The 26,573-nt window shown below is 36.5% G+C and overlaps 2 protein-coding genes and 1 long non-coding RNA gene across 4 annotated transcripts; 2 read left to right on the forward strand and 1 right to left on the reverse strand.

The window, feature by feature from the left end:
• The first annotated feature begins 8,660 nt into the window (after window positions 1–8,660).
• Window positions 8,661–14,664, forward strand: LOC121988858. 2 transcript variants are annotated; one of them, XM_042542552.1, is made up of 4 exons: window positions 8,661–8,795; window positions 9,340–9,758; window positions 10,037–10,564; window positions 11,493–14,664. In XM_042542552.1, the coding sequence occupies exons 2-4, from the start codon at window positions 9,351–9,353 to the stop codon at window positions 11,535–11,537; spliced, it is 981 nt and encodes a 326-aa protein (XP_042398486.1). In that variant the 5' UTR covers window positions 8,661–8,795; window positions 9,340–9,350; the 3' UTR covers window positions 11,538–14,664. The 2 variants fall into 2 exon arrangements, with proteins under 2 accessions (XP_042398486.1, XP_042398485.1); XM_042542551.1 differs by lacking the exon at window positions 11,493–14,664 and having other exon boundaries at window positions 10,037–11,486.
• A 346-nt stretch (window positions 14,665–15,010) lies between these two features.
• Window positions 15,011–20,816, forward strand: LOC121988859. Its single transcript, XR_006114117.1, has 4 exons — window positions 15,011–18,987; window positions 19,798–20,032; window positions 20,098–20,351; window positions 20,461–20,816. It is a non-coding gene; the product is annotated as an uncharacterized LOC121988859 (long non-coding RNA).
• Window positions 20,817–22,395: 1,579 nt separating this feature from the next.
• Window positions 22,396–25,281, reverse strand: LOC121988860 (cytochrome P450 734A6-like). The gene is made up of 5 exons (XM_042542553.1): window positions 24,868–25,281; window positions 24,312–24,535; window positions 23,997–24,232; window positions 23,477–23,903; window positions 22,396–23,401 (listed from the first exon to the last, which is right to left on the reverse strand). The coding sequence occupies exons 1-5, from the start codon at window positions 25,163–25,165 to the stop codon at window positions 22,970–22,972; spliced, it is 1,617 nt and encodes a 538-aa protein (XP_042398487.1). The 5' UTR covers window positions 25,166–25,281; the 3' UTR covers window positions 22,396–22,969.
• Window positions 25,282–26,573: the final 1,292 nt, after the last annotated feature.

A 26,573-nucleotide genomic window follows, 5' to 3' on the forward strand; every position in this document is an offset into this window, starting at 1 on the left:
TTAAAGTTTTAATTTAAGATTTAAGTGAAGTTTAATTAAACTTTCTAATTAAAGTTTTATATTAAAGTCTTAATTTGTGATTTAATTAGGGTTTAAATTAGGTTTTAAATTAGGTTTTAATTAATTTAATTAGGTTTAACTTAAGTTTTAAATTAAATTTAAATTAGGTGTTTAAATTAATTTTAACTTAAGTTTTAAATTAAGTTTTAATTAATTTTAATTAGGTTTAAATTAAGTGTTAAATTAGATTTTAATTAATTTAACTACGTTTAACTTAAGTTTTAAATTAAGTTTCAATTAATGTTATTTAAGTTTAAATTAAGTGTTAAATTAGGTTTTAATTAATTTAATTAAGTCTAACTTAAGTTTTAAATTAAGTTTAAGTAAGTTTAATTGATTTTAAATGATTTAATTACTTAATTTAATAGTTAAAAAGATTTAGTTAATGTTAACTAAGTTAATTAATTAATCTTAAAGTTTAATTCATTTTAAATGGTTTAATTAAAGAATGTTTAATTATTTTAAAATGTTTGTAAACAGTTTTAATAAATTTTAAATTGTTTAGTTAATATTAAAATTTTTAATTAAATTTAAAATGTTTTAATTAGTTTTAAAAGTTTTAATTAATTTTAAAACATTCATTGAAACAGTTTAATTAATTAGTATTTGAAGTTTAATTAAATTAATATTCAATTAATATTAAGTTTTAATTAATTTAATTTGAAGATTTAATTATATCCTTATTCATATTACTCGATATATGTTTTCAACAAAGGGTATCACATAATTTTGTGAGATGATTTATATTTTTATTTTAAAAGATTGTTTGACTTTGTGTTAGATTCATATTTAACCGTCAATTAATGAAATGCACATTTCCAAAATTAGCTTCTAGGTTGTAATGAGGTATAGAGGCATTCTTGTGTATCGGAACAACGACTATTTCTAAATAAAGCTTTTTTAAGAAATTATTTAGCGGATTTATCCTTTTTTTTAAAGAAATTATTTATTTAATCAACTTACTGAGAAACCTTTGTCTATCTAGTCTACGATGTGGCGAAGCAGCTTCGATTAGTTCCACTTAGGTAAATAAACTAAATAGGGGTACACCTTACCTTACTTGACTTCCTAGACCAAACTTTACTAACGTATTATCATCTCTCCCCACCCGGGTACTATTTGGACAAGAGCCAACTTTTTTTTTTTTTTAGTCTAGTTCTAATTACTCAAACAGGTAGGTTATGTTTTTGAAGTGTCAACTAATTTGATGTCTCGTCCTAAACAATAGAATCTCTATTTTGAATTTTAAGTTTTTGATTTAGTTTAGATTTGTTATTATTTTAATTGATTAGTTTCATAATTAAAAGATAATTGATTATAACTTGATTTGTGAAATTTAAGTTTTAAATTTCACTTAGACTTATAACCCAGTCTAGATTTTATATGTTGATAAAATTATTAATAATTTTTTTCTAGTTTGTCAATTTTATCTTTCAAAAGCTTATTTTATTTTTCAAAATTTCTAAAATATGAAGATGAATTTTTAATCTTTAAAAAATTATTAAATGATTTTGAATTATTCTTATTTGGATTTGAATTAACTTGATTAATTAAATTATTTGAGTTAATTGATTTGTTTGAGTGAGCATGCATTTCTAATTTTTTAGGAGTCTAAACTTGAGCAATAGTGGTTATCTAAGTTACTATCATATAGAGAAAAAAAATAGGATTTCCATGTACTGTAAATTTACTAACCTTGATTGTTCCTCCTAGATCTTTGGGTCTTCTTTCCGGGTATTGATGTTTGTAGTGATCCATTTGTCTGCACTTGAAACATTTGATGTACTCCTTCCCTTTCTAGACTTTTGGTATCGACTTCTCCTTTGCCTCTGATTGTGTGGATCGACTCTTACAAGTGGGACACTTGCTTTTGCAATGTTCTCTTTCACTGTATTTGAAATATATTATATGATCTTTAAATTTTGAATTTACAAGTTTACCTTTGAATTCTTGTTAGGATTCTCTTCTTTGTCCATCATCATCTCAGATTCGGACTCTAACTTAGATTCAAATCCTTCTACCTCCTTAGCCATTAATGCCATGAAGTTGGTTTGATTTGATTCTCCTAAGTCTGATTTTGAGGATGATTCTAGGGATTTAGAATCAGATTCGATCTCCAGTTCGACTTGTTCTTCCAGTTGTGATAGATCCTTGTGAAGTTTATTTAGTCAGATCCAAAAGTCGTAGGCATATTTAAACTCTCCAATTCTGCATATAATTTTGTTAGGTAATAATCTTAAAATTAAATTTATTACCTTTATGTTCGCTTCTTCGTCTTGAGTGGATTGCCTTAGTGCTATGCCGCAGTCAAAGTCGTCCATCCTAATGAAGCACTCTATTTGACGCTTTTATATTATGAAGTAATCCATTTTGTATGGTGGAGGCTCATGAATACTCCGTTCTTTGCTTTGAGCCATTTATATGAGAAAATCTTGCAAGAAAGATAGAAGCAAACAGACAAGTCCTAAGACTAGATCTTGACTTAGTAGTGTGGGAGGAAAATGAATAAAGCAAAAAATAGTTTCAATGGAGTTGCACCAATTTTAAGGAAAAAATAATGATAAATTTGTCAGAAAATGTGATTGTACCAATTTTAACTAATGGTAAAAAAATAAAAATAGAAAATCATAAAAAAGGTGTAAGAATATTTTTTACTCAAAAATAATATATATATTTTTTTATTAAAAAAGAAACCTCTGCTCGATTGGTGATTGTATTAATTCAGAGTTGCTTGACTCTGATACCAATTGAGGACACATGAGAGGAGGTGGGTGGGGGGTGAATCACGTATATTTTAAAAACTTATCTTTTTTGTCTTTTTAAAAACAAAGTGCGCAGCGGAATAAAATTAACTAAGCAAGAAACCAACACACGCTCTTTTTTACTTGGTTCAGAGCCTTCGACGACTCTTACTCCAAGACTCAAGTCCTTCAGACCTTTCTGATGGGTAATTCAATAATCAATCGTTTCTTCACAAAGTATGAATTGGTAACAAAACTACCAACTTTATAATAAGAGGTGCAGTAAAGAAAGCAAGAGTAATAGTAAGCAACAACTATACGTTACCAAATTCTAGGCTCGTTTGAGCACGTAGGACGTCGCATCATTCTTACGTCAATCAGGCTTGAAATGTAGTAGCATAGTGAAGTCGGAGTAGCGAAATAGTTATAGGAGCGCGTATTAGGGATGTGTTTGCTGCATTGTTCGGCAGCTTCTTTTATAGATGATCCGAGATGCTTTCTTCCCTTGGAGGCACCTCCAGTTAATCTGATTTTCATCGAAGACAGTGACCCTTATCCGCACAAAGGTGCACCCTCCCATTGGAGGCACCTTTGTTCGACGAGGCTCTATGCTTAGCGACCGCAATCCTTTTCCGCGTGGGGAGGCGCCTTCTTCATCTTGAGGTGCCTCCGCGCCTCCAGCACTGAGGCACCTCCTTACCATTGAGGCACCTTCGCACCTTTAGTGCAAAGGCTTCAGCCAACTACTTTAGGGCACCCCTAAACCAATCTGAGGTGCCTTGGGTGAATACTATCCGAGACTTCTTTTGCTTCTAACTCCTGCAGAGACATAATAGTGCACAGAGAAATAATAGAATCTATAAAATAGAGTTAGCACAATTATATGCATTATTAATTAGATCTTGTCCTCTAAATTAGGACCTAGTCTCGTCTTAACTTAGACTTCCAAAATGGATTTAAGCTGGACCAGTGTCTAAAGTCCCTATCGGGACTCGTCCTCACTAGATCTCTCTTCCAATTTCTTACCTGACCTTACCTGCCAAATATTTGATCCTCCAGACCTATTTAGACTTTCTCTGGTTACCTTCCTACGATACCAAATTAGCAAAATAGATATAAAATATTAAGATAAAATAGTGTTAGTAGTATTAAGAATTCACTAGTTCGATCAACCACGTACGATCGACCGAAAACCAGTCGGTCACACATGCCTGGAGTTTACTCCTCCAAGACTTCTCATTACCTAGGGTTACCTTCCCCTAGGATTGCCTAGCTTCACTCACTAGGACTTTCACCACCTAGCTTCACTCACTAAGGTCTAGCTTCATTCACTAGGACTTCCACCACCTAGCTTCACTCACTAGGGCTCGACTTCACTCACCAGGACTTCCACCACCTAACTTCACTCATTAGGACTTGACTTCATTTACCAGGACTTCCCCTTACTTAACATCTAGTAAGGACTAGTCACTTAGTAGACTTTTCATCTGTCTATTTTTCAGTTTATGACTTACCATTGATAGTCATCGTCTAGTCCTAACTAAACGCCTCTCTTCCAAACATCAAGTAACTATTTGGATTAACTCTTAGTCAATTTGACCATACATTGGTATATTATTAAACATCAAAACTCTAAAGGTCGATTGCACCAACACCTCACTCAGGGCACCTCCAATCAGCTAAGGCAACTCGAGCACTGTTCATTCGAACTCAATTTTGCTTTAAACTTCTGCAAAAATGTGTTAGTCCAAATAATAACATTACCTAAAAAATAAAGTTAGCACAGATATATAAATTAATTATGAATTAGATCCTATTTTACTATGTACAGGATCTAGTCTTGGTCTCAACTCAGATTTCTAAATTGGATCTAAGTTGGACTAGCACCTACAGTCCCACTGGGACTCATCCTTACTAGATCTCTCCTCTAGTGACTTACTCTACTTACCATTCATAGACTCACTTGACTTGTCGTCTGACCCATCAGGTCTTCCTACATGATGTCCCGTCTGAACTTCAACTAATTGTCAGGTCTTACAGACCCATTTGGACTTCCTGTCAGATATCATATCTTCTCTTGACTTATTTGGGCTTCCTATCAGTTGTGAGGTCCTCTTGACTTAATTGGACTTCAGTCTGGTGTCATGTCCTCTAGATCTATCAAGTCCTTTACTCTGCAAGCATGGTAAATACTTTAGATCACACATATTCTAACTTTAACAATTTGTTATGTATCAAAACCTAAGTTTGATTATTAGTGTTGACTGCACTAACAGCTGACCCATCATTTGGTAGGATATTTCAGGAGGTACATGATAGACACTGACATGGTTTTGTTTTACATAATGACTATTTATTTCATGGATTGCAGTTGTGCTTTCCAAATTCTCTCTTAAGCAGTAGATCATAAGAGAACTTTATAATGAGGGGTACTTCAGATGTGATAAGATATTAACCCTTATCTCTGTTGATTTTTATTGGCCCAAGTCACCACGATGTGATCCACTTTGTGGACCGATGTGTTGTATGCCAGCAATCTAAAGGGGTGCTCACCAATGTAGACTTGTCCACTCCCTTACTTGTTCCTGAAGCTTCTTGGTTTGATGTCATCATGAATTTTGTATTAGGATTACTTGTACACAATGAACCTCAAATTCAATTCTTGTTGTAGTTGATAGATTCTCAAAGATGACACATTTCATAGCTTGCAGGAAGACTATAGATGCTATCCGGATTGCCCATCTTTACTTCAAGGAGATCGTGCGTCTATATGACATTCCTCGATTCATGACTTTAGATCAAGATACCAAGTTCATTAGTCATTTCTAGAAGAGCTTTTAGGGAAAGCTGAGCATGCAATTAAACTTTAGTAGTACCTACCACCCTTAGACAGATGGATAAACTGAGGTGGTGAATTGGAGTCTGGGCAATCTTTTGAGATGTCTCACTGGAATTAAGCCGAGCAATGAGGCTTAGCATTACCTCAAGTAAAATTCACCTACAATCGATCGAGAATCAAGACCACATGTTTGAGTTCTTTTGAGATTGTCTTTGGGCGGAACTCGTTGAGCGTTTTGAACTTAGCCCCTATTCCACATATGGGATGATTTAATCCTAAAGTAGATGAGATGACAAAACATCTTCGAAACATTCATGAACAAGTGAAATTGGTAATTTTAAATAGCAATACCAAGTATAAAACTCGGGTTAATAGCCATCGTTGCTAGGTACTTTTTTAGGTAAGAGATTTTATCTGGACTATTTTAACTCGTGATCATTTTCCTGCTGGTAAGTATAATAAACTGAAGGATCGAAACGTTGGATCGTGTGAGATACTACAAAAGATCAACGACAATATATACAGGTTACGCCTTCCTAGTCATCTAAAGACATCTGATGTCTTCAATGGGAAGCACTTTACTTCTTATCTGATGAATGCTGATGAGGGTACTATGAACTTGAGGGTGAGTTCTTTTCAACTTGAAGAGACTGATGCACGATCAACCCAACATGACCCCTTGAATTTTAAACGGTCATAACTTAAAATTCAGGACTCGGAATCAGACTATGTTAGTGGTCACACGTGCATAATTAAAAAATATACATTTGTTATCTGGTACTCATAATTACCAAATTTTAGATTAAATTCCACCATTTAGGCCCTCATTCGAGTCTCTAAAAATTTTATTACTATTTTTAGTAATGTCAATTTTTATGATATTTAGTCTACAAGACTATAACAACGTTCTGTTTTATTAATTTAAATTTTTATCAAGATATTTTTTTTTTAGAAAGATCTCTTTTCTTTCTCTATAAAATTAGAATTGAGGACTATATATTGAGATTTATTTCCTTTCTTTATCTTAGGGTCTAATGTTTATATAAACACTTGTCTAGTTATATGAGGATTTATCCCCCAATTATTAATAAAGTTTTTTTTAGCAAACAACGGTTTTTCTCCTTATTATTTTTTTTCTTCTTGCCTTCTCCTTAATTTTCTTATCTCGTTAGCATGTGGGATAATCGCTATCTTGTCTGGCGTCAAAATGTGAGCGATGACATGCGGTGGGCGCATGCACGGCATCACGACAAATAGAGCAGTAGGGGCTCTTTCACCTAAGTTCGCGGTGTCGAGCTTGGGTCATGCACAAGGTGTGCAAGTTAACATTTGACATGGTGCCAAAGCAGCAGAATGACAGGGCCATGCACAAGGTGTGCAGGCTAACACTTGGTGTGTTGTCAAACCAACAGAATGACGTGGCAAAGCATAAGACGTGCAGGCTGACACTTGGGTGTGTTTGGTTCAAGTCATCATGTATAACTTTGGTTATGTGATTACCAGGTAATCACATAACCAAGGTTATAGGGAATAAAACATAACCAAATGTTGTTTGATTCAACTTAGGTAATGCAACAAAAACTTGTTTGTTTGAAGGTTTTAATGAATACCCTAATTTAATATTTTACCATATTACCCTCAGTTACAAAACCAACTATACATAATAATAATAATAATATTATTATTATTATTTATTTATTTATTTTTAATGTTTTTTTACTTTTCTTTTTCCTGTATATTTTTTTACTTTTTTATGTGTTTTTTTATTTTTTAATGTTTTTATATTTTTATATTATTTATATTTATATATATATATTTTTACTTTTTTTTATTTTAATTTTTTTTATTTTTAATTTTTAATTTTTAAAATTTTTAAATATTTTTTTATTTTTTTTAAAATTTTTAAAAATTTTAAATTTTTATAAATTTTTTTTAAAATTTTTTTAACATTTTTAAAATTTTTATTTTTTTAAAAAATTTATATATTTTTTTAAAATTTATATATTTTTTTAAAATTTATATATTTTTAAATTATTTATTTAAAAAAAAAAATTAAATTTTAAATTTTTTAAAATATTTTTTTAATTTTTTCTTATCGGAGGGTATTTTTGGTAAAAAAAATTCGTTAACCTCGGAATCAAGAAAAACCTTAGTTTTCTGAGGTTTTCCGATTCCGGGCTGCATGACCCTTTTGTTGATGTGTCGGGCATGTAACATTACTTGGGAATCATCAAATACCTAAACCAAACAAAGTTTTTGTTGATAACCTTGGATGGATAACCAAGGTTATCAAGAATAACCCTGAATCAGACGCACCCTTAGTATGATGCTGAAGTAGTAGAGTAATGGGGTAAAACATAAGGTGTGCAGATTGATATTTGACATGGAGTTAATACAGTAAAAACACGTGGGCAAATATTTTTGATATTCCATTTGTATTTCTCTATGTTGCTTGCTTGTGACTATTGTTGGTTAAATTCTGAGAAGGCATTCTCTTGTGCCTCTGTGGTACATTTGAGGACGGAAGTGTGGAACTTGGTAGCTCCATAGAAAAAAATTCTAACATAGAAATCGACCTGGTGACATGAATAGTCATACTTTTTATCACGTAAAATGTGATAATTTAATCCTTGGGACTGCGATGCCGTAATGAGTGTTCAAATCTCATGACATATTACACATTTGAGAGTTTGATATTTGGATTAAAAAAAATTACAAGTTAATGACACCTAAAAAAGCAAATCTAGATTACGTGCAAGTAGTGATAGTTGATGCCATTCCCTCATTAGCTTAACCGCTATTCACAAACCATCCTCTTTACAACAGCGAACGTGTCCCCAAAGCTAACTAAACAACGAACCAAACGTGTCATTAATAATTTTGCCCTAGAATTTCATCACGAGCCCTCCCTGCCTTAACCAACGGCTGAGATCGGCTCTCGGATGCCGGACTCCAGTCGAGACCCACGCAAAATAAACGGAATTTGATTGGCCCCTGGGTTCCATTTTATACTTCCTCATCGGATACGAATTTTGCTGATTAATTGTCCTCGGAGGCAGCGGAGAGAGAGAGAAGAAGCTGAGAGGGGTCTCTGGTACGAACGTCGATCGATCGCTCGCTTGGTTGGCCTCGCGCTTGTTCACGTTGAGGAATAAGTACGCTTTTGTTCGATGGCTTAATTGATTATCACCAACTTTCGATCCTCTATGTAATGCGATTGTTCGTAACTCGGGGCTCTGTCGCTTTGGCTCCCTCCATCTGTACTCCGATTATCGTTGATACTTGCTTTTGGGTTTTAGGCAAAAATGTTTGGTGGATTATTTTCTTGGTATTTTAATTTGATTGGAGTTTTGATCGTTCATTGCTCTCAAAAGATTTCCTTTTGAAGTAGACTATATTGTAAAAATGCCTAATTTTAGAAGAAGAGTAAACAGAACTTGGATTGTCCAAGAGCAGGTTGCTTTGATTTCTTTGTTTGTATTGGGACGATGTTTCACCAGTGAATGTCGTCGCTTTCTTTTTCCTGTTCGATGCGACATGATGTGTTTCGGATTATTTTGTACTTCGGGGTTTCTCGGCGTTTGGTGCTTTTAGTTCGCCGTTAGGTTAAGAAGGCAAAGATTCTGATCTTTCGGAACAAATCGGATTGCTTTTACTCAGTTGAATACTTACTATTTATACTCCATCTCCTTTTATCAGGAATTGAGAAAATGCCGACCACGAGATTCAAGAAGGGTAATAAGGTGGAGGTTTGGAACAGGAGGGAGGTTCCTTCCGGCTCTTGGTGGAGTGCCGAAATCATATCTGGTAACGGGCACACATATTCAGTGAGGTATGATGGGTATCCAATAGACAACAGTATAGCAGTGGACAGAGTGCCAAGAAAAGCCATTAGGCCACGCCCTCCACCATTAGAGGACCAGAGGGAGCTGCGGATTGGTGATTTTGTTGAGGTATTTGACAAAAACTCATGGAAGATAGCTGAAATCCGGACGATTATTGGTAATGGTTACTGCTCTATGAGGCTCCTTGGGTCTTCTAGGAAATTCCAATTCCACAAATCTAACATAAGGAGACGGCTATCTTGGCAAGACAACAAGTGGATGGTAATTTATAAGGTAGCATGGTGCATTCTTTTTCACAAATTATTGTTAAAGTCAATATGATTGAGGGCTGTTGTATTAGCATCCTTATATGTTGCTTAACTCTCAGTTAATATAGTTTGATCAGCATATCTTGGTAGTATTGATCTCCATTACACCAAATGTTTTCTTTCATTTCAATCTTTTGTTAATTTCTTCTCATAACTATTAGGGCAATCATGCTATCTGAGTTTTTGGATGCACCATACTCACTTTGATGATATTTGAATTAATTTAATTATTTTTTCCATTAGGATTCTGGAGAAGAAAGTGATGGACGACTAAGCAGCTCAATGAGGGGTGGGAGATCTGTTTGTCATATCCCTCAATCATGTGAAAAAATGAAGAAAAGGCCACTTGATATGTCTGTTCCAACTGACGCATGCAATATTGGAAGAAAAAAGATGCTAGCAATGAAGGTAGACTTCCTTGCTTCAACTGGAAAAATTCTTGGCGAGAAGTACACAGATTATTCCTTAAGCAAGAGAGCTGGTCCTTCCAGAATTGAATCAGGAAGGAGTATGCTACATTCAGATAAAGAAAACTATCTTTTGAATAGTTCTGTGCGTAGTGATGCTGAAAGCACTTCATCGTCTGTGGGTAGTTGTAGTGTTGACAGCAGTCATGAAGAAAGTTATAGCCAATACGATTATGTAGAAACTTCCTGTGGTTTTGAAAGAGACTCAGCTTTTTCTAGGAAAGGTGACTTGCAAACAGAAATTCATCAGCTTGAGTTGAGTGCATACAGGTCCACTTTAAAAGCATTCTATGCTTCTGGCCCGGTAAGTTGGGAACGAGAAGCAGTGATGACAAACCTTCGTCTAATGCTAAACATATCAAATGATGAACACTTAATGGAGATAAGGAATTTGATAAATTCTGATATGACTCCATATCACTGTAGTTGACTAGAAGATTTGCTTAGGTTTGAGTTACAATATAACTCAAGTAAAATTGAAAATGTTGATTTGTAGAAAGGTGAATCAAAACTATGTAGTATACTGTCTTCATTTTCAAGTGAGCAGGCTGACCTTTTATGTAGCGCAATATTTTTTTGTATCACTAACATTTAGCTATGAGAATAACTCATGGGATGAATTTCTTCTCTAAACTTCTATTGCTTACTTTCTTGCCTCATTTCATGTATATTGGTTCCAACAATATAAATGCTGTAATAATTATGAATACTAATAATTAATTTTATTTACTGTGATTGTGAACTTAAAAAAAAACTTAAATGTTGGAGCTCGTCTAAAGTTACTTTCATAGGATGCCCTTTATCAAGAAAACAGATTTGTCCATATGAGCATTGATTGCATTCAAAATCAATGGGTTACTCCATTGGTACAAAATACCTACTTTGGTTACATCTGAAGTTGGCAGTTTTTATATGGAAGCTAAAATGTTAATGGACAAGTTCAATTTACAGAAGATTTTATTTTGGCAATTTGATTATTGGCACAGGGCCGTTGGCTTTTATGACATTGATTTTATAGGGTTGGGAATTGCCTAACATCATGATGATGGGCATCTCTTATGGTTGATAGTTGACTATGCTCACTTTTGCATGCTTTGTTTGTTGATATCCTATCACATGATGTGTAGGTTTTCTGCATTCTTTGTGGCACTAATATGCGACATCTACAATTTGATTCTCTTGATTTTATCTCCATCTTGCTGACAAAATTGATACTTGCATCCCTCTTCCAGGGCCAAAGTTGGAGGCTTCTAAACTTTGCTTCCATAGTCCTGTGATGATGGTGGAATTGTCACGAATTTGCTCTTCCATCAGTGGGGCAAGACATCCATCTTATTCTTTATGGGTATATCAGTTTTGGTATTTCTGTTTCTGTTTGCTCTTATTTCAGGCTTATCTTTGCCTGTGATAATGCATGATGAAAGGAAGCTTAACTGAAATGCATACAGGACATTTCCCATTGCATTAAAACTGCTATTTGAAACCACTTTTAATATCGAACACTTGATCTTTGATTTAGTTGTTCATGTGCAAGCAGAAGAATTGTTGTTAGCATGCACAATTAGACACCAGACTTTAAACATGTGTCTATTAATGACACATTTATTTATGCTGCATAGCAAGTATATTTAGCATGGCAACAGAAACAAACCAAATGATCTGGCTTCACATGGTGATTTAACACAACAACAACCAAGTCTCTTCCCACTAGGTGGGGTCGGCAATAGTTTAATGGATTCATTCATTGAATATTTGCTATAATTTTAACGCTGGCCGACAACCTAACGCAACCTTCCTCCTTTATCCGGGCTTGGGACTGACCGGTCGTCATACGCAGAGTTTCACATGGTGATTTAAAGAACCTTTTATTCAAGGTTGGTACTGGTGGGTTGATGTTCATGTCCCTACAAGGGATACAAATAGAGGGAAAATAATAAGAAGAAAAATAGGTCTGATGTGTAGTATGCAGAGTTGTGGACAGAAAGAAACATTATGCTAAGTCAAATAAAAATAAAAACTAGGTCTGATATGTATTATGCAGGGAAGCAATCTGCCTTGCTGTTGAGTTATCTCGACTGAATAGGCAGGTTTAGTGTTGTACCTTCCCCTATGACCCTCTTATTTTCTACTAACAACAAATTTTGAATTAAAATTTCATAATATCTGCTAAAAAATGTATAACAAACATCTTAATTTATAACATTCTTTACTAATAAGAGAATCTTTACCTGTCTTATTAATAGAGGCCTCTCCTAGCGTCTTGCATTGGATGTGAACAACTGCTTTTAAGGCATTCACATTTGTAGTAGTTCATCCAAATGTCGATTAATATATATCCCACTTCACATGTAGAAGTTAACTAGCATAACTAGAACTGAAGTTATGGTCGTAAAAACCATGGATGATATCAATAACTATTGCTTGTATTGGATCGGTATTGGAAAAGGGTAATTGATCTTTTCTCAGAAATCATTTTATATGGATCCATGGAGAAGTTTAAAGGAAATAAAGTTACAAAAAAAAAAAGACTTAAATATGACAAATGTAGATAAAATTAATTGAAAGTTTGTCAAATAATGAATGGTAAGGATGTAATAGGTTGAATTTTTTTTGTTAATTTAAATTGATTTTGACAAATTTGACCAATCTAACTCAACACTTTCTGAGTCTTAGCCTATACTAGTGAAGGCATACATGAGAAGAGGATAGTCCCTATTTTTATTATAAATTCTAGCATAGATTGTTAGCCTTCTCACTGCCTAAGATTTGTTTTGAGACCAATAGAACAACCTTGTTGCATGTTGTATATTGGAGCAAAGGTGATATCGCTCATCCCAAGCGGCTCAATATCGTCAGTTCTACGCCAAGATACACACAAGTAAATCACAAGAGGTATTTTGCCCTAGTGCAACGACCCTTTGCAGCTAGGAGTTTAGACATCCAACGAGACATGTTGGGAATTGATCCCAACACCTATTGGAGTAAACACCCATACAGGTATGAACCGCACCAAGTCACTAACCCACGGGGGAAAATGCACTAAATAGACCAAGTACCTCATCTCTTCATTTAGTGTTGATTGAAAGAAGCCCATTCTCAATTAAACCCAATAATTTAATATTAAACTATGACGAACCAGTCATAGTCGGTCCCAAGCTCGGATAAAGGAGGGTTGCGTTAGGTTGTCAGCCAATATTAAAACTAAGACAAATGTTTAATGAATAGATCCATTAAACTATTATGATAATGCTAGGTCATTCTCGGAACGCGTTGTAGGGTCCGATTGTAACGTTTTGGCAATGATTGTTACATCTTCAGAACTTGGGTGTAGCGCTAAATATGCAAGAGTTTGTGTTGTAGGAGCTAACTGTGATGTATCGGCAATGACTGCTATATCTTTATGAGAACTTGAGTGTTGCTAAATAGGCAAGACTTTTCACACCATAAGTTGGATAAGAACAAATATTATAGGAAAACTAATAGTCTAAGATTTGGAATATAGAATATAGGAATCCAAATCAATGGCGGTAGTAGATGCGATGATTAGGAGAATAATTGGTATTTTGTGTGTACAAGAGATAAAATGGTAGACGAGAAGACAAAGATAATAGAAAACTCAGATTTTAAGTTATGATATACAGGAAAGAGTAAAACAAGAAATGAAGTAGGTATTGTGGTATATAGTTCGTTAAAAGATGAAGCAGTAGGAGTAGTTAGAAAAAAGGATAGAATTATAACTTTCAAGATAGGAGTGACAAAAGAAACTATGAACGTAATTAGCATATATGCACTTTAAGTAGGATTAGATGAAACTATCAAATCAATGTTTTGGGATGACCTAGATGAAGTATTACAAAACATTTTGCCAAATGAAATGATTTTAATAGGAGATAATCTAAATGAGCATGTCATAGTGAAAAATAAGAAATATGAAAGGGTACATGGGGGTTATGAGTTTGGAAAGAAAAATGAATTTGCGATAGCATATGACCTTATGTTATCTAATATATTTTTTATGAAAATAAAATAACTCTTTGTTACGTTCAAAAGTGGGAATAATAAATCACAAATTGACTTTTTATTGTTAAGAAGAGGGATATAAAGATTTGTAAAGATTGTAAGGTGAGAAAGCTTAACTATCCAACATAGGTTAGTAGTGTTGGATATACGCCTCAAGCATAGTATCAATAGAAGGAAAATATATACGACTCTTAGAATTAAGTGGTGAAAGTTAAATGATGGAAAACAAAACATATTTAAGGAGATTGTAGGAGTACAAGCATTAGGTGAAATATACGGTGACACTAATACAATATGAGATAAGATGATATTAAAGTTGAAAATAGTAGCTAAAAGTGTACTTAGTGAGCCAAGAGGATATGCCCCACGAGGTAAAGAATTCTAGTGGTGGAATGAAAAACGAACCGTTTATAAGAAATTATATATTTGTAAGAATAAGGAAAATCTAAAAAACCATAAAATAGCTAAGAAAGAGGTTAAAAAAGTAGTGAATAAAGCAAATAATGAAAATTTTGAACGGTTATATTGAAAATTGGATACAAAAGAAGGGTAAAGAGATATTTATAGGATAACTAAAGTAAGAGAAAAGAAAACAAGAGATCTTAACCAAATAAAATGTATTAAAGATAAATGCAATTGGATACTAGTAAACGATGGAGAAATAAAAAAGCAATGGAATAAATATTTTCATTAACTTTTTAATGAAGGTTTAGGTGACCAACTTAATTTAGGTAATTTAAGTAGGTCAAATGAGTATAGAAATTTAAAATTTTATTGTAAAATTCAAACTTCAGAAGTAGAACATGTTTTAAATAGGATGCACAATGGAAAAACCGTTAGACCAGATGATATTCCATTAGAGATATGGAAATGCTTAGGGAAACAAAGTATCGAATGACTTATAAAATTATTTAACATGATATTGAAAATAAAAAAAAAGTTCTAATTCCCTTATATATATATATGAACAAGGGATATGTATGCAAACTATAGGGGTATTAAACTAATGAGTCATACTATGAAATTTTGAGAAAGAGTAATAGAAAAAAGATTAAGGAGATCACGGTAACTAAAAATCAATTTGGGTTGAAAGTCGATAATAGAAGTTATACATCTTCTAAGGCAACAAATCGGAAAGTATCGAAGCAAAAATAAGCTCTATACATGATATTCATTGACATAGAAAAAACATATGATAAAGTTATAGAGAATTCTAGAAAAGAAAGGTGTTGTGTAACATATATTGAACTAATTAAGGATATATATGAGGATATAATGACCAGAGTGAAGACTTCAGGCGGATCAACAGAAGTATTTCTAATAAAGATATGATTATATCAAGAATCAACTCTAAGTCTCTATCTTATTACGTTAATTATGGACGAACTCACTGGACATATTTAAGACGGAGTACCATGGTGTATGTTATTTGCAGATGATATTATTTTGGTAGATGAGACACGTGAAGGAGTAAATGCTAAATTAGAAATTTGGCAGGAAACATTAGAAGTTAAATGTTTTAGACTTAGTAAAGGCATAATACATGGAATTTAAATAGCAATATTAGACGTAATGAGACAATTGTTAAGATAGGAGATAACGAGTTATGTGGAATTCAGAGCTTTAAGTATTTAGGATTATTTTTGCAAAATGAAGGAGGGATTGATAGAGATGTTTTATATATAATACAAGTAGGATGGTTGAAATGAAGGAGAGCGTCAGATGTTCTATGTGATTGTAAAGTACCTTTAAAATTTAAAGAGAAGTTCTATAAAACGACGGTTGAACTTGCTATGTTATATGACGCTGTATGTTGGACTATAACTTGATCACATGAGTAGAAGATGAGAGTTGTAGAGATGAGAATGTTAAGGTGGATGTGTGAATATATGAGGATGGATAGAATAAGAAATGAGAGCGTTAGAGAGAAAGTCGGAGTTGCATCTATTAAGGAAAACTCTGAGAGACGCATCTTAACATTTAAGATGGTACGAATGTGTACTTAGACAATCAATAAATGTTCTAGTTAGGTGATATGAAATCATGACAAATGCACACATCAAACGAGGAAGAGGAAGACCAAAAAAGACTTGGTTAGCAACAATAAAATAAGATAATCTTTATTTAAGTATAGATGATGATACAGTAGGGGATAAGAGTTCAATGACATAAAATGATTCATATAACCGACCCCACCTAGTGGGATAAAGCTTAGTTGTTGTTATATTAAAATAATAATTTTTCTTAGTGAATGATATTAATCTACAATAATTTTATTTTTTTATTACTAAATGCAACAATATTTGCTAATATATATTTTAATTTTTTTATTCTATTAACAAAGTTTATTGTCGATAATCTAAAAGACATACATTTAACTCCACAATATAATACTACTTGATGTTTCTAGAATATTATTTTATTAAATTGTAACAATAATAATATGATATTATCAACCTAATAATATCAATAATATGAAATCGCTAATAACATGACTAATCAAATTAACTTGTTCTACTATTTCATTATTTGTATTGTGTATCAATTGCTATTTCACGGGACAATATATATTAGAAATCTCTATAGGATATTCAATGAGGTCAGACATTTTAGCCACAGATCTGGCTGCATACAACTGTTCACAAGTGACTTGAGTATTGCAGAATACTTAGCAGTATTTCTATTTCTTAACATTAATTTCTTTCAACCAACAATTGTCATCAGGAGCAGCTATAATGTTTGTTTCTATAAGCAATTTTCTTTTACAGTCGCTTCATATTGCATCATTCTGATGGTTACCAGGTTACACAAAATCATCTTTTTATTCACTCCTGGAGATACATCTAATTAAGCCTAGTCATGCCTGCTAGTTCTTATAAAATTGGGTGTGTATTAGGGTCCTTCAGAACTTATTCTTATACTCTGAGCTAAAACCGTGTTTACATATTAAAAAACAACAACAATTTTTTAAATATTCCCACTATTTGAGTGAGCTATATGGATCCTACCCCATTATTGAACTTCATATAAGGCTGCTCACTAGTAATACTAATATTTTAGAACAAACACAATCTTTCATGAGGGTTTGAGATAGCTTATTTGTTAGAACTTAATGCAACTTCCATCCTCACACTCTGGGCTTGACATTGGATAATATGAGAAAATTTTAGTTTACACAACTAGCATTTATGCGTGGAGCATATGGATCCATGCTTTCTGATGTAAGTTATCCTACATCATATTCATTGTTGTAATTTATAGATTCCACTGTGAAAGATTAATTATGCTGGATAAGCATGTATTACTTATCGTTTTATTGTTCACACCTTGTAATAACAGCTGAGATTATAAATTTGTAAAAGGTTAGAACTGTGCCTTTTGATCTGAAAAGCTAAAACTGGGTGTTTTTGCATTGAGGCTCACTGAACATCTAGATATTTACTAATCTTATGTTTTATCAGGTAACATGCTCATGCAATCGTTTGGTCGTTAATATCTGCTCTTTAAGTAATTGTATCATTTAATCTAAATAGCAATTTGCCAGAAGATACATGCATAATGGAAAATAACATGGTCAGTACTCAGTATGACTACATTCACTTTTATTTCTATTTATGCAATTCAAGTATTTATAAATAGAAAAAACTTCTACTTGAAGATAAGATTAGGATTTTAAGTTTTTTTATCCAATGTAAAAAATGCTAGAACTTGTTAAGGTCATATATTGTTTTACATCTATACTATGTAAATAAGGAAAAGCTCCCCTTCAACTAAAAGAAATAAAACCCTCTCTCTATTGGTATTGGCTGAGGACATATAATTATGACATCTGTTTCACTGACTTGTGTTGATGCTATTTAGGTGTCCCTACAAATGTTGGCACTGTTTGTACTTCAAGAAGGTACTGTCTTACTCTGTGATTTAAATCTGATAGTTTTCAGTTAAACTAGCTAGTGCTATCTTACTTACAGAAATGATTTTAGCGACTTGCTGTATAATATCAAATTCAAAATGTTTATGGTTTTTGATGCTATTTAGTTTGACTGAGTACCTTGCATCTATGATGATACTGCATTCCAACTTTATAATTTTTTGTCAATTTAATCTTTTTGGTATTAATTTTTTTTAAAAAAATTTGTTGTTAATTATCTAATATCCTGATTCGCAAAATGACTGTCAGTGTAACATATTGAAGGACATGGGTTTTTTAACTTAGCAACAACCATACTTCAATGAATATGGTGCAATATCTGTATTTTGTTAAATCTATCAGTTTTAGGCAATTAAATTAATATTGTTCAAGAGAACGAGGAATATGTGGGGGTTGGTCAAGACCCAACAAGCCTGGAAGACATCCACCAAGGATGTTTCACCTTAGTGAACCATCAAATCACGGAGTGAGGTTGAAGTGTTTTCTACATCAGTATTTCTTTCAATAATTACTGAAAACAAATAGTCAATGTAATGGCAAAGTGCTATTTTTTATATTGGGTTGAATTATTTTTATAGGCTTGTATCCAACCTAAAATTGCTTTCTTATTGACTAGGTGACGATGTTAGCTGCTTCAGTTAAAGTAGCTACAGACTCAGATTCAGTGTGTCAGTTGACCGTCCGAATCCAAGTTTCTTTTTTACTTCTGAAGAAACAACAAACTTCTGGTACCAAATTCACTGCTGATTTATTTGATCTCTGACCAACCTGGCAAGGTATGAACTTTAGCTTGTTCCTTTAATTTGGTCAGGCACATATAAAATATATAAATGTAATGTATTCAGGGATGCTGATGACCGATTTGTATTTGAAAAAGTGTTCTTGTAGCCACTTGAGTGAAACTGGTTACATTGTAACTGCTCCTAATATAAATGTATCTAATGCTGGCTTTAAGTTGGCTATGTACTGCGAGTAAATTATTAGAGTAAAGAGACTTGTAGAATCCAAAAAAAAAAAAATTATAGATGCTGATCCTGGTTTAAGCGTACCTTGCATTCAAGTCAAGGAAATCTCATGTAGCAGATGCGTTAGAAAGTACTAATCAAATTCGATTACCATCATGCGAAGTCTGAACTAATTGCTGGAGCATGTTGTTCATGATTGGAAATAAAATTACTAGTTGTGAATTACATTTTTTTAATGTCTCTCGTACAGAAGTCTCTGAATAAAATGGCAAGTTGTGAATTACATATTCTCGTGTGCTGTACAAAAGTCGGGAAAGGTAATATAATTTGTAAATTTTATTCAATTGTAGAAAGCCCTAAATGCCCTCTAAAATAATTCAATTTTGTCTCCCATTTACTGAAAAAAATAAATGACCGACCATACAACTGGCCTAATTTGTTTGCTTCAACCTTGCGTACGTCCTCGACAATTATGTGTGTTCATTTTTAGATCACATCTATTTATTCAGATTCATCATTTGATGGGAGAAGTCTATATATTAGTTTTAGTTAAAACCGCAAAAGGGCATGAGTTAACTCTAAATTTTTTCTAAATTGCATTGTTCTATTTAATTTCAACAGGATGACAGCACTACGATAATACTTGGGCGGAAGAAGGCTTTGAACAAACAAATGTGTCAGTCTGTTTTGGCAGGCATACGGCAAGTTTACATGAATTAAGATGATCAGACGAGCCGCCATTCGAGTGAAAAATAAAATATGAGATAAGATGCAGAGATATTCTTTGGAAATTTTACCTAATACATTTGCAGGTACAAGATAAGATTCAATTATCAGGAACTGCCAAAGATGCACTGTACGTTTAATTTCCTCGCAGCTTTTTTCTTCCCGTTTGTACCTCACTGCCAGATCAATCCTCAGGGATGGCATGGCATCACTGTGACTCACCGCTACCACGTAACGACCTTCAGCAGATGGCTGTGCGTCTGTTGTTATGGAGCCAAACATGGGCGCATGTATACTCCACCCACCGTATGGCCTCTTGCTGTCTCTACACCTACACCACCTTCTGTACATGGCAGATGACTTTATCGTCACAAGGGGGAAGGAACCTCACATGCTTCCCGTGCCTATCTTTTCCTCCCACCAATTCTGCTGCTGTGCTGTGGAGAAAGGTAATTAACAAGCAATAACAGCAGCACTGCACAAACATTAAAAGTATGGCATGCATCTCTTCACGGTAGGTTTGGTGGGTCTGTTTGTACATCTCTTTCTGTGTTGTAGGTGATGAGGCCATCTGAATCTGCTGCGTTGTCCCTATACTGGCTACAGCAGAGTCATACATGCGATTGGAGGAAACGTGGCTACTTAGGGACGCCAAGCGTCTTTGCCCATGTAGATATATTTCGGCTCATTTCTTTTCTCCTCTTCTCCTCCCACATTAAATACTGTGAGTCATCATTGTCTCTGTCAGTCCATTCCTTTTTTCTTGAATAGCCGACCACATAGTGCTAGTGATGGCGATACATCCTAATGTTTATGTTGGCTTGTCCCTTTATGTTGGGCTCCGAAGAGAGCCTAAAGTTGACTCGGTATATTAAACTTCTTATGATTGTTCTGCGACTGCGCATTGATTGTTCTGTGTTGTGATCGTCCCCTCATGGTGTTCGTAGATAAGCTTACGAATTGCATGACAGCTATATATGTTCCTTTGCATCTTCTGAGCGTATGTATGAAGATAATGGCTCGCTGGTATCCTTAATATTCGAACACGTGGCACACCAGCTAGGGTATGAGGTTTGATAAGCTGATATACTTAGTCACAAGGTCAAATCATAAACTACCAACTTCATAATGTCGAACCACCTCGCCACACTTGAGAGGGTAGTATGATACATTGATAGATGAAAGCGCACCAATAATGTCATTCTCTTTCAATGCAACTACAGCCGGGTCCTTGCCTTGTTGGATTTTGACATGGATGTCGTTTACATGATCATCCATTTCTTTACATTTCTTCAGAAATGAGCTAGATCCAAATCAGATATATGGAGTTTGGAGATCATTCATAATTAACCTAATGGCAGGTATAAGTACGATATTATGATAATTATGTAGGAGTCCAAGAGAGATCATTGTGTGTGTGAGAGAGAGAGAGAGAGAGAGAGAGAGAGGTTTAATAATGGAGATGATTGCACAGGAAGCTCACCCTCCAGCTAAGCACGCTTAAGTTTAAGGTGTTGCATGGATTAGCTCAAAGGCAGCTGTAACCCAACTACCCCCCGTAGCTAAAATATAGTTTCCCTTGAAGGAAGAAGTACTACGCAGGGTGCTAATCATGGAGGAGGAGATGGCCATGCTCGTCGTGTTCCCGATGCTCCGACAGATTGGCACAAATCAAGGACGAGGCCGTTTGGCGTTTAGCTACGAGGAGCTGTTCTCAGCAGAAACCATGGATCTGATGGAATTTACTGGGGAAACTCGATCGACTCATTAAAAACATGCACCCCACCACCTCCGCCCTTCTTGAGCTGTAATGCACGGCATTGCAGAGCCCGAGCTCTCCGCCACCGCCACCACCACCAGAATGGCAGAACCCTGTGCCATTAGGCGACCATTTATTTATTTCCTAGTATAAGTTAATTTGATTGGGACGTTGGCATTCGCGCATCTCGATCACAGCTGTGGCTATCTTTGGTCGGACGGCTGCCGGGCGTTGGGTCGCACCCAACGACCAACAGCTTTTGGGCCATGTTGGATTAGTGCTGTGTCTTCTTCCGAGTGGCCTGGGCTGGAGATTCTAGAGCCAGAGGAGAGGCGGCCGGAGGAGATTGCCAACCTCCGAAACAGAGAACATGCGGACGGAATTGTGGCCCTGCTCAGCTCTTTGTTCGTAGGTTGCTTAGAGTTGATCACTTCAAATTCAAGGCAAAATGACTATCAACTGCTCTGATCAGTTTAAATAGAGGGGGGTTTCTTTATGCCTAAAGTTGGCTTTGTTGGATGATTAACTAACCTTGGATAGATCGATACATAGATAAAATAGACAGAGCAATCCTTTCCCCTTGGGTTAACAAATAAACTACCCCAATTAAGTGCATAAAGGCGAGATATCCCATGAATTTCACACCTTTTTAGAGCAGAGTCAAGGATAAAGTTCCGCTTGCATGTTGGTAAACATGGGTGAATCCCATGACAGAGGGCAACGACTGTTCGCGGGCGGAGAGTAGCATGTAGATAATCACATGGCTTCCCTTGTCTTTATTGAAAGGGAAGGAACGAAATAGAGAAGAAATGCCGTTGAACTCTCTTTCCACACATGCTTTCATAGGGAGCAGAGATTACTGAGAACTCCACAATGGTCCACTTACTCTCACATGTTTCTGTTCTCGCTCCTCATGGAGGATCGAATGTGCAAAAACAACGCATGCACTGCGTCGATCTGCTGAAGGAAGCAAAACCCAGAATCCTAATTTGTTGTTGTTGTTGTTGATGATGAGATGGAACGATGTCGGGGAGTCGTCTCTAGCTCTGCCTATTTCAGATATGAACAAAACAAATTGTGTATTTTGATTTGAAACAGTTGGATGAGTGGTATACTACAAGGTAAATACGTACAGAAAAAGCCACATGGGAGCTGCGGCTAGACGAAGAAGAGAACACTAATAAAGGACGGAACTTGAAAGTGTGCAGCGGTATTTGCAGGTGCAAGAAGGTGGCCATGGCGGCGGCGGGCACTTGGTTAGCGGTGTATCATTCCAAAAGAATAAATACTTTGTGGTTTTCTGTGTTATTATGAAGTTAGGGGGCGGAAGAGGACGGGGGCGCCGAATTGTGGGTAGAGGAGCAAGAGGACGGTTGGGGCGTGGACGTAGGAGGGCGCGAGGCGGATGGAGAAGCGTTGCAGGAGGACAGCGACGGTGATCTTGGCCTCGAGGAGCGCTAGGTTCTGGCCGATGCACATGCGGGGGCCCAGGCCGAAGGGGATGAAGGCCGTCGGGTGCCGGGCGGCGCGCGCGGCGCCGTTGGCAAATCGCTCCGGGTTGAACTGTGCCACGTCCGGTCCCCACAGCTCGGCGTCGTGGTGCAGGCCCATGATGGGGATCAGCAGCTCCGTGCCCTGAGGGATACGGTATCCTCCCAGCTCCACGTCCGCCTTCGCCTGCCTGATCGTCGCCACCGCCGGCGGGTACAGCCTCAGCGTCTCGTAGATTATCATCAAAAGCTGCGACGGCGACGAAGAATTCATCAAACGAGAGTTACTCGGACGTCTATAATTCTGGGATGTGGCAAAGCGTACCGTCTTGAGCTTGGGGAGGTGTTCGCGGGAGGGGACGTCGCGAGGGCCGCACACGCGGAGGACCTCCGCCCGCGCGCGCTCCTGCCACTCTGGATGCATCGCCAGCAGCACGGTGGTCCACGTCAGGAGGTTGGAGGTGGTCTGCTTCCCGGCGAAGAAGAACGTCTTGCACTCCTCCACAATGTCACGGACGGTCATCCACGATGCTGCCGACGGTGACCCTGTTGGCGGCGGGCAACCCGCCGCGGTACTCTGTTTCGTCTCGCTCGCGTCGATCATTAGACCGAGCAGATCCTTGACATTGCCCTGTGGCTGCTCCCAATCCTCCTCCTTGCGTTTCCTTCGCTGGACGATCAACTCGGCCAGGCTTCTCTTCATTTCCTTCTCCAATTTCCACGAGTTGGTATTCTTTTTCGTCGGTAAAAATCTAATTTCGATCATTTTAATGATGAAATTAAATCCATGATCCTATTTTAAATGCCACTGCAACAGTAGTGGAAGTTGGACAGCGACGCGATACCTGTAGCCAGGGATGAATACGTTGCGGAAAGCCTCTGCCGCGAAGGCCATCTGTTGCGTCTGTAGCTTGAACACGGCCTTGCCGTCGTCGAAGCTTCTCCCGAAGGCGGCCCGAGTGATGGCGTCCTCTGTCACCGTCTGGAACCACTCCGACACGTCGATCTCCACCTCCTCGCTGGAGGTCGGCAGCTTCTCCACCATGCTGAGCGCCGTCTTGCCGATGAAGGGAATCAGTAGCTGGAGTTTTACGATTTTTCAGATGAATCAAAGTGAAAGCGACGGCGATAGAAATGGCAACGGAGGGAGAAGGGCCTACTTTGAGGTTCTCTATGTGGAAAGAAGGGGTGAGGACCTTGCGGTGGTGAGCCCACTTCTCTCCCCGGAGGCTCACCAGCCCCTCGCCCTCCAGCCTCCGGACCTCCGAGTGCGACTCGTAGCGCTCGAAGACGTCAGACCGCGACAAGAGGATCTCCCGGATGAGGTCGGGGTCGGCGATGGCGAGCCGCGGCGTCGGCCCGAACCATAGCAAGAAAGGGGAGCCTGCAAACAGAGACAGCAAGAGCTAACTGAGCAAGCGTCTTCCCTGAGAAGTGGGATGACAGAGAAAGAGAGACAAAGCCAATGAGCAAACGCAAGTTAGGACAACTGAAAGACGCAGACAAAGCGATGAAAAGGAACAAGAAAGAGGCGGCTCATGTACCATGAAACGCCCACACAATTCAGTAATCAAGCTAAGAAAAAAAAAATCACAGATGCATAACCCCACAACGATCTTTTCGAAAAGGGAACATGGGAGGAAGGAAGAGGCCAAAATGCGCAAGGAGCAAGACAAAAAGGCAAAGGCATGGGGTCATGCCATGCGTTCACAGCACCGTATCTCTTCTTCCAGTGGCTGTAGAAGGCGAGGACTCTGGGGAGGACATTGTGCTGGTTCTGAGGCATCACCATCGGCTTGGAGGCGGCCTCCAGCATGAGGCCTACCATCTCCTTGACGCAGCCAAAGAAGAAACGGTAAGGGGGACCTCTTATTCCCTGCTTCGCAAAGTAGCGCTCCACCCTCTTGGGCCTCCACCACAGGTAGTCCAGCACCCTGAATGCCATCACCATACACGGCCCTATCGCGCACAGGAACAAGCTCCACTGCCACCACCACCACCCCATCATCATCATCTACTTCTTCTTCTTCTTCTTACTCTTATGCAGGCTCACAGGAACATCAAACTGAGAGACAATCGAGAGCAGAGAAAATTGAAGGGGCAAGGAAGCACAAGGGGAGTGAGATTATATAGAGAAGGGTAGGCCGGCGCCGTCGAGGCCGCCTTCCGGGTTTAAAGGGCGAGACAAAATCTATGGTCAAATGACTGGATTGACCTTTAATGGATGGGAATGGGCATAATTTGCAAAATCGCGATCCGGATCGTAGGATCGTACGATCCTACGATCCGGAAACCCAAAATCGATCCAGGATCGTGCAGAATCGTTTTTGCAGTAGGATCGCAGCAGGATCGGTAGGATCGGTAGGATCGGAACAGAATCGGTAGAATCGGAGTAAAATCGGAGCAGGATCGGTGGAAGCTTTGAGAGATCATAACTTTTGACTCGGATTGAACCACGGGACCTATAATATATCAAATTAAAGCTCGTTCAGAGATCTTTAATAAATTTCAAAGTTTATCCTTAACCATTATCTTTTTTTCATCTTATTAGAGTTTTAAATTATTTAAATATATGTTTAATTATTTTTGAGTTAGTGTTTTTATCAATAATATTCTGCCATTTATTTTTCTCAAAATAATAAGTTTTTGGATGTCTATTGTCTAGTATTGTGTGACATCAACCAGTCTTTAGAAGATTATTTCCGGCATTCATATTTGAATCAAATGATTCAATAGCTTCTGTTATATACGTTAGATGCTTTGTTGACATTTAAATTGAATTATCTTATAAATCAAGGAAATATTTTTGACATTGTATGTGTTATTATTATTGTGTTAATAGATATTTTATATTCTTTTATTTTATGATATGAAAATATAAATATTATTACTATGCGAGAATGATAGTTGAATTACAAATTAATTTAAATAAATTTATACATGTAGTAATGTAATTTGATGTGTTGAGTGTAAATAATTGCATATATATACAAAATTAGTTATTTATTTATATGTAAATGAGTTTTTTAGGTATTTTTTCTAATTATTAATCATGTATGATAAAATTTTAAGGGTTTTTGGTAGGATCGTACGATTCTACGATCCGATCCTGACCGATCCGATCCTGATCCTAAATCGATCCTGCGTAGGATCGCGATTCTACAAACTATGGGTGAGCTTATTGCTAACTATACATGGGGCAGTACAAGAAGAGATAGGAGAGGAGTGGGGACAGTGGAATCAATAGATAACATATTATGAGGAGAAAAAAAAAACCAAAAGAAATCAGGTTGTTTGTTGTAGCAGTTTATCTATCCATCAGTGAGCCAGCGACAAAACAATGAACGCTAACATGAAGCTCAACTATCTGTAAGTTTTTTTTCCCCCTCTCTCTTCGACCACTTTAAAAGATCAAGATGACT

This window comes from Zingiber officinale, chromosome 6B, assembly GCF_018446385.1.
Source record: "Zingiber officinale cultivar Zhangliang chromosome 6B, Zo_v1.1, whole genome shotgun sequence".
Taxonomy (NCBI): Eukaryota; Viridiplantae; Streptophyta; class Magnoliopsida; order Zingiberales; family Zingiberaceae; genus Zingiber; species Zingiber officinale.